Source organism: Trachurus trachurus (genome assembly GCF_905171665.1).
Source record: "Trachurus trachurus genome assembly, chromosome: 17".
Classification (NCBI taxonomy): Eukaryota; Metazoa; Chordata; class Actinopteri; order Carangiformes; family Carangidae; genus Trachurus; species Trachurus trachurus.
The window spans coordinates 12,399,240-12,407,386 of record NC_139900.1 but is presented as its reverse complement, the minus strand read 5'-3'; the positions used below and the strand labels follow the sequence as shown (position 1 = coordinate 12,407,386).

The following is an 8,147-nucleotide window of genomic DNA, read 5'->3' as shown; positions in this document are numbered from 1 at the left end:
AACACAAGCATCATTCTTTCCCATAAGAAGCTCACATGATTTCAAGTAATAATTCAATCAAACATGTTTTTTTTTTTTTTGATGGACTGTTCTACCAGTGACGCCCAGTCTTGTCTCTGTCCTGAAAAAGTATATTTGGCTAGTGAAGGGGAAAAGGAGTTGGAAAGTTACAGTCGTTTACTGCCCGGCTTAATTAAACCTGTACCTTTGTGTCTCTGTATTTTTACAGATGATTTTTCTTTTTCATGTTTTCCTCTTCACTGGTGAAATCTTGATGTCTTTTCTTCCTCCTGTCATTCGTCTTTGTAACGTAATGTCCTCGTCCTCTCCTGTCTGTTGCTTGGCAAAGTTGACAAACACCTGAAAGGCAGGAAGAAAATAGAGTTAACTACTGTAATTTAGTTAAAGTTGCAAAAACATGTTTTGTATGCTTTTTTTTACTTTACTGACTTATGTCACAAATGTTCTGTATCTGCTAGTTATTTCTGGCATGGTGTTAAAGCTCAGTTTGAAATGTCATGTTAAAAAGAAGAAAGCTACATTGGATCTGATCTTATATAAACACAGTGCAGTTTTTTCCATGTACCTGGTCCAGTGTTGTCTGAGAAACGGAGTAGTCTTCGATGCTGAGTCGCTCTTTATTTGCCACCACCAGCTGAAATATCCTGGCTAGCGAGGACGAGGCGATCTCGTACTGCAGCGTGTTGTAGTGCTTCTCCCGCTGAACGCAGCCGGGGAAGGAGCTCTCCATGAAGCTCTCGACAGGCTCCAGCTCGGGGCACACGCCGGCCTTAGCTGCCTTGATTTTCATGGTCACTACGTAGCCGTCTCCAAATCTAGATGAGGGAAACAGCAGATTAAAAATCTTAAGGATTTGGCCAGGGACCAGTTTATGAAGCCGTTGTACAAACAAAAGTTTGCATGTGTCTTTCCATTTGTTCAAAGTTTGGAAGTCTTCTCTTATGCCAGATGTGGTTTCTTTCTGGAAGCAGGTGGTGGTGATTGTTGTGATTGTTGCTTGACAAGAGCTTCAGCCATTGTTGCGTTTACATAACAAGAGTTTATTATAATAGGCCTTCTGAGCAGCGATACATCAGGAAGTGACGAGGCAGTCTGGGGCTAGTAGCTGGTTAGCATAAAAAGAAAAAATGTGATAGATGCTTGAGTTTACATTAACATTACTTTCCATCTCCACAGCTGTGGGCGAGTAAAGGACCGAAGTGTGGTGCGAAATATGTGCCGTTTTGTCTACATTAATAACCAAACATCTGTTAATGCTAACACTAGCTGTGGAGCAATAGCAATACATACAAATGGCTGTGTACGTTTGCCTTTTTTGGAATATACTGTATCTCTAAGTACATGATTTGTCTGTCCCATAGTGTCTGTGATAAAACATCCAAAGCCTCTTACTTGTACTTGAGATGCTGGATGGTTCCCAAACACTTGAAGGTCCCATTGACCATGATGGCCAGTCGAGTGCAGAGGGCCTCGCACTCCTCCATGCTGGTGGGAGAACAACAACAATAATCCATCTTTTATTGCTGCTGTTACATGTTTGTGAGCAGTGAATCATAATTTCACAGATCTCTGCAGTAAAAACAAAGCACACACACACACACACACACACAATCACACACACACACACACACAATCACACACACACACACACACACACACGTCTAGTTAGATTTCATCAAAAAAAACTTCTTGGCAGAGCAGCTAAGTGTGTTTGGTCATCTGCTGCAGCAGATGTGTGCAGTGGATTAATTTCATTATTAGACAGATACTGAACCTGTGTGATGTCAGCACCACGGCCCTGCCGTCCCGGATGACGCTCATGATGGCGTTCCACAGGAAGCGGCGAGAGTGCGGGTCCATCCCTGTCGTGGGCTCGTCCTTAACACACACACACACACACAAACAAACATAAACAAACAAACTTGACTCTCCTAGCGAACGAGAGACCATGTGAGCAGAGACCAAATCCTTATCTCTATCAGCATATGGCAAAGATCTTAGATTTATGCCAACTTGAATTGAACCGAGCTGTTGCCTGCCAATGTATAAAACATTGGGGGCCAGGCTTGACTGAACCCATATGGCTTCCCATCTGGAGCCATATACCGTTTTATTGATAAATCCCTGCATAAAACCCAAAAACCCAAATAATGGGCTCATGAGCTGCTCGTCATTGGCCCGACTCACCAGCAGCACCAGCGCCGGGCAGCCAATCATCGCGATAGCTGTGGAGAGTTTGCGCTTGTTGCCTCCGCTGTAGGTCCCTGCACAGCGGCCAGCGTACTCTGTCAGCCCCAGCTTCTGGATGCCCCACTCTGCCACCTACAGTACATAACAAGGGGAAGTGGAAAAGTGTTTGGAGGGTACTTCTACCCAGAGTGCTTTACTGTATACATGTTTAGGGCCACTCCATAACAACACTACTGCAAAATTAAAAAACAAAACAAACATTAGCAAACACAGAGCAACAGTATAAAGGAGAGATGCACAAAACAGCATTAATTAACAAAACCGATGAGCTCTGTGTCTGACGCTCAGCCAAACATTAGCTTCCTGGGAGGATGAGACACCGTGAGGCAGCAGATGTGATGCAGCTGCTGGAGTCCTACTCACTCGAGAGATCTCTGACTCGGGGACCCCTCTGAGACGAGCGTAGAGGTAGAGATGCTCCCTGCCGGTGAGGAGCTCATCGATGGCGTCAAACTGAGGGCAGTAGCCCATGTTCTGGTGCACGTCAAGAATCTCTGTCACGATGCTGGGAAACAAGACACAACAAGGTGCGAGTGAACACACAGCTGCATAACACTGTAGGAATAACAAACTATCGATCAAACAAACTGTGTGTGTGGTTTGCACTGATAATGTCTGTATTTAAAACATGTCACGTAGGGCTCAGAGTGTCCTGATTCATTTTCTTATCAACTGTATTCATTCATTTAATGGACAAATTTTCTTTTTTGTCACTAATTAATGCCAAGTATGTGTGTGATGGTTTCCAGTGTTTCTCAAAAAAGCAAAAGTGCGTGCGTGTGTGTGTGTTTCACTATCCCTGTGGGGACACTTAGCTGACACAAAGCAGTCTCCAGCCTGAGCCATTAAAATAATACCCAACATTAAAACCTCAAAATTCAATTCTCTTCCTGTCAGGGGGTGGGTTCTTAATTTTTGTCCCCATGGTCGCCACATGTACTGAGGTTAAAGTTGCCGCTGAGTTATAACAACAAGAATGTGATGATGCTTTCACTTCCTCAAGGAAAATATGCTCATGACTCACATCCACACTGAGGCTGAAGCTTTGAAGAGAGGCCACACTGTAGTCGAAACTCACTTGACTGAAAAGTCAAGAGCCGCTGTAATTAGTAGTTGTTTTTAATAGCACTTAATCAGGACTTTTATTAATATGGGTTTAAGCGTTTAAGTGTCTTAAATTGCTGTTTGAGAGCATTTCCAGTGTTTCCTCTCGGTGGAACCATGTACTTTCACACAGAATTAGGCTTCTGGCTCCACTTCACCTTCGTCCAAGGTGAACAGAGGGAGGAAAAAGTTCAAAAGAGGTCAAAAGCGGAGCAACTTTACAACTTAATTTGACCAAATACAGCACAATAGTGCTCTTCTGTTTACTGCAGTTGTTGCAGGAGCATCTCTGACCTCTTTGTGCTCTCAGAATAGCTGGCATGAGAATATTTTTTATTAGAGAAAACTGGCACCAAAAGCATTCGCTCACTGACAGAATTTGATTTGGGATTTGAAAAACTTAATTGTCAATCAATCCTCCTTTTGCCTGTTTTGGAGAAACACATTTTTTTAGTCACAGGATGGAAATTAAGTTTGAACGACCTTCTGGGTCCTCAGACTCTCTAAATAACTGAACTGTTTCCAGCAGCTTTTCATCTGGAACAGATTTTATTCTTTAACACCAGCCCATCCAGCCCTGCAGAGGGTTTGTCTGGGGACCGTTCTGACTGATCTCTTCGTACCTGTATCCAGCCACCGTCGCCTCCCCAGAGCTGACATCGGTGTCACCAGTCAGCATTTTGAAGGTCGTCGTCTTTCCAGCTCCATTAACTCCCAGGAGCCCAAAGCACTAACAGGACAAAAGACGATCATTGTGTCAATACAAGAGCACATTCAGCCCAGATACTGAAAGTGAAGTACTGAGGTTATGACTGACTGATGTCCTTATGAATCTAATAATCTATTAGTTTTCATGAGACGTCTCACAAAGGTTTAATGTAATAATATAAATATAACCAACACACCCAGACAAAAATAAGACCTTAGATAAACAGACTTCATTATGTTGCCTGCTGATGGTAAATGCATTTCCATCTCTAAGTGTGTGACTAAAAGCTTAGTCGGTGTGGGTTTACTTTAGCAAACACAAGAAGACAAAACTTGAGAATCAGAATTAAAGAAAGAAAAAGAAAGAAAGAAAGAAAGAATTAGTAGCTCTCAATGAACTCAGTGACTTCACCTCTCCTGCAGGGACTCCCACACAAATCCGGTCCACAGCTGCCCTCTTCCTGCCCACATACGTCTGTGCAGAGAAGCCATGGAAACAATAATAACTCAGTTTGTTTATGCAGTTATATTTGTGTATTTGTGTACATTTCATTATAAGTGACAATAAGTAGATAATTTAGTTTTCTTTATCAAAATGCAATAATCTGTGTGTATGCATCCTCTTTAATATTTATTTTATCCATTCCATGCAGTGCTGTGGTGTAGTCTATGTGATAGTCTCTGTGTGATGTGTAAAATCCATTAATATTTCAGTTTACCCACTACTGTACAATAAAACTATGTATCTAACTATAGTTACAGATACCTGTGATACAGGTATGAACAGTGTTACTCACCTAAAAAGCAGTATACCCACTACAACAAATTAGACTACACCACTGATACAGCGTGCGATTTATTTATATGTTTACACACATCTTTTCTATCTTTTTCTTTTATCTGTTGTTATTTGCTACCGTTCATACTGTACTAACATGTATTTATGACATGTTATGCACTGTCTGGCTTGTTAAGAAATTGCTGTATTGTTATTTTACACTTGTTTTGTCTGTATTGTTGTATCCATCCCATTGCTTTTTATATATTTTTTCCAAAATTTCTTTTTCATGTGCCAACTGAGGCTGTTTTTTTTTCTAACCATCTTACTGAAGTTTGGTCAGTGTGTATGATGCGTCAATGTATAAACTCTTTTTGCTCCTTGGTCTGTTTGCATGGATGAAATCCAATTAAACTGTATGAATATTTATATATTTATGAATATATGGATTAATGAAATAAAGCTGAAGTGAAACTAATCAATACAATCTGATTTTAGAATAGCCATATAGAAAACAAGGATCTTACTGAACCTGCAGTGTCAGTGCAGTGAGAGCAAGTTATGTTTAGTCATAGATGTCTCTGAGTCAGTGATTTTTTTTTTTTTGTACCTTCGACAGGTCTCTGATCTGCAGGATGTCTGTCTTGCTCCCTCCTTCATAAATCCTCTGCCTTTCTGCAGCAACATCGTCATCTTCATCGACTGTTGAAGTCTGTCTGTACTCTGATAACCTGAGGGTACAAAAAGAAAAGAAAAAAAAAACATCAGATGTGTGGTACAAGAGATGAACTTTTATCTGTGAACAACAACAAAGTTTCAGTGGAAAGGTGAAGATGCTGTGTATGTAAACCTGTTAATAATAATAATAACACTGATCGGTATTAATCCCGTCTCTTACCAGTGGTCCATGAAGAACCGGTACTGGATGAGAAGATTGAGGATAAAGTACACGAAGCCTTCCATGGCCATGAAAGTAACATTTTTCCCCACAAAGTCCCACCGGAAAGGGTCCATGGTGTGCTCCTCACCTGGAAACAGAGACGAGATCGGTTCTGAAAATCTGCCCTTTGTTCAGTGAGTAAAAAGAAAAGAAAACCTCAGATGGTTTTATTTTATATAACTCACAGGCTGTTCAAACATTATTTGTCCTGAATGAGAGGACAGTGATAACTCGTCTGTACCACACAGTCATTTGTCACTCACAAATCTGACACAACAAAGGAGGTTTTTTTTTATTTTGACTCCTAAAGGTTCAAGTTTTGCAAAGCTGCCTTTTTTTTCCATTGGAGACTGCACTCTGGGCTTTTCTCACCAAATGTAGTTGTCACTGATTAAAAGACCAATAATTCAAATGGCAGATTTTTTTATGATGACTCATGTAAGTGTTGGGTAAGTTTGCCAAGTCAAACGAGGCTCCTGACCAAACCTTTTAATAAAAAAAATGAGTAGACTGTACTTACCGAACCTGGCGTAAACATCGGTGACGGCCTGGTTCATGGCCATATCTATCAGACCTCGCCCGAGGCAGAAGTGAGGGAACACCAACAGGCATTTCTTCAGCCACTCATTGAACATCAGCAAAGACTGAAAACACAGAAACACATAAACTCGATTCAATTCACATTCCCCTGAAGCACTGACGCAATACAAAACACTTCGACAATAATATCAGACCAAGTTTATTCATTCAGTGTCATGGGAGAGCTGTCTGCGTCTAAATATCTGACATCTATAACTACATAAAAATAAAACATTTTCATTGGCATCATGTTTAATGAAACATTTTGATATCTAAGCATGAAATAACTGCAGTTTTTGTCAAATAAAAGAGGTTTGGGTCTTTACATATTTTACATAATTTTCTTTTTTTTGTTGCCATGTTTCATCATCTGTGTTTTTTTGTACTTACGCGGTTGTTTTCGAAAAGCTCCAAGATGAAGGTGATGGCGCTGCTGTTGATGCCGATGAACAGGTTGATGCAGGACAGAGAGACGTATGCTGTGCTCGGGATGTTAAATATGTAGGACATGGGATACATCATCGGTGTCACTGACCATCTGTGAGGCAAAGGAGCCAGAGAAAGGAGAAAAAATACTTCAAAACTATTTCCCATCATCAGAGTTTTCATTCGTTTCCTGCCCGCTTCGGTTTATTTCACCTCCCTTTCATGCAATTTCTGCAATTTGTTCTTGTTCCCTGGATTTCCTCGCTGGTGAATCAGCTCGTTATCCACTTCCTCTTGTCTCATTTAGTCACACATTCGTCTTTTTTTTCTTTTCTTTTTTTTTTTTTTACTTTAGTAGAGGTGAGACATCCTAATGAAGCCCTTTGGGAACTCTTACAGTAAACCACCACCTCACCTACACAATCTGAAGCAAATGAAATTTAGCAAAGTCTTACCCGTATAGTAGAAGCAGTGCAACCAGTGCTGGCAGGTTGGACGGTGATGTGTAACACTTTTTGTCGAAAGCCATGAAAATGCCTACAACCATCGCAGTGCTGAGGGAGTAGTTAATCTGGAAAATGGAGGAAATAGTATTCATTATAAGATGATAAAAACAGAAATTAACTATAAAACAAAGGTAATAAGATGTACAACAACATGAATCTACTGGTATGACACATACATTAAAGAGATAGATCAACATTTTGGCAAAATTGCCCATTGCCATAATCCCTATAGTCATAGCAGTAGGTTCGTTACCTTTAATTGTAGGTGCAAGCTATTTTTAGAACGGCGGAGCAGAGCTGCAAGCTGCTCAGAGCTACGCTACGGAGGCTGATGGGATTCCTTGGTTTCCCTCATCAAACTCATCAAATACACAATCCAATGACTCCAAAACGCTCTCGTGGACAAGTTGTGACCTGCACATTCACCACACTATGAGATAATAAAGGAACGTTACGAGACAGAGTTGTTTTAGAGGTAAATGCAGAGACTGCTTGCTGAAAAACTGCCCCTGAAGGCAACGCGCATCAGCGGTTTTGCATGAATTTACCTCTAAAACAACTCTGTCTCGTAACTTTCTGTTATTATTTCATAGCGTGGTGAATGTGCAGGTCACAACTTGTTCACCAGAGCGTTTTGGAGTTGTTGGAGTATGTATTTGCTGAGTTTGATGAGGGAAACCATGAAATCCCATGAGCCTCCGTAGCGTAGCTCTGAGCAGCTCACGGCGCTGCTCCGCCGTTCTAAAAACAGCTTGCACCGACAATTAAAGGTAACAAACCTACTGCTAAAACTATTATGGCAATGGGCCAATTTGCCAAAATCTTGAACTATCCC

The 8,147-nt window shown here is 41.0% G+C and overlaps 1 protein-coding gene across 1 annotated transcript in view; it reads right to left on the bottom strand.

Moving 5' to 3' along the window:
* Positions 1 to 243: 243 nt before the first annotated feature.
* Positions 244 to 8,147, bottom strand: part of LOC311001008 (retinal-specific phospholipid-transporting ATPase ABCA4-like) — a gene marked incomplete at both ends in the record, with an annotated part of 40,146 nt that continues 32,242 nt past the window's right edge. The window contains 13 exons of the mRNA XM_083991953.1: positions 244 to 360; positions 587 to 836; positions 1,414 to 1,506; positions 1,796 to 1,899; positions 2,209 to 2,343; positions 2,635 to 2,776; positions 3,999 to 4,105; positions 4,496 to 4,558; positions 5,472 to 5,592; positions 5,760 to 5,889; positions 6,322 to 6,445; positions 6,771 to 6,918; positions 7,262 to 7,377. Of these exons, the coding sequence (XP_083848079.1) occupies positions 244 to 360; positions 587 to 836; positions 1,414 to 1,506; positions 1,796 to 1,899; positions 2,209 to 2,343; positions 2,635 to 2,776; positions 3,999 to 4,105; positions 4,496 to 4,558; positions 5,472 to 5,592; positions 5,760 to 5,889; positions 6,322 to 6,445; positions 6,771 to 6,918; positions 7,262 to 7,377 (1,650 nt within the window). The remainder of the gene's footprint in view (positions 361 to 586; positions 837 to 1,413; positions 1,507 to 1,795; positions 1,900 to 2,208; positions 2,344 to 2,634; positions 2,777 to 3,998; positions 4,106 to 4,495; positions 4,559 to 5,471; positions 5,593 to 5,759; positions 5,890 to 6,321; positions 6,446 to 6,770; positions 6,919 to 7,261; positions 7,378 to 8,147) is intronic.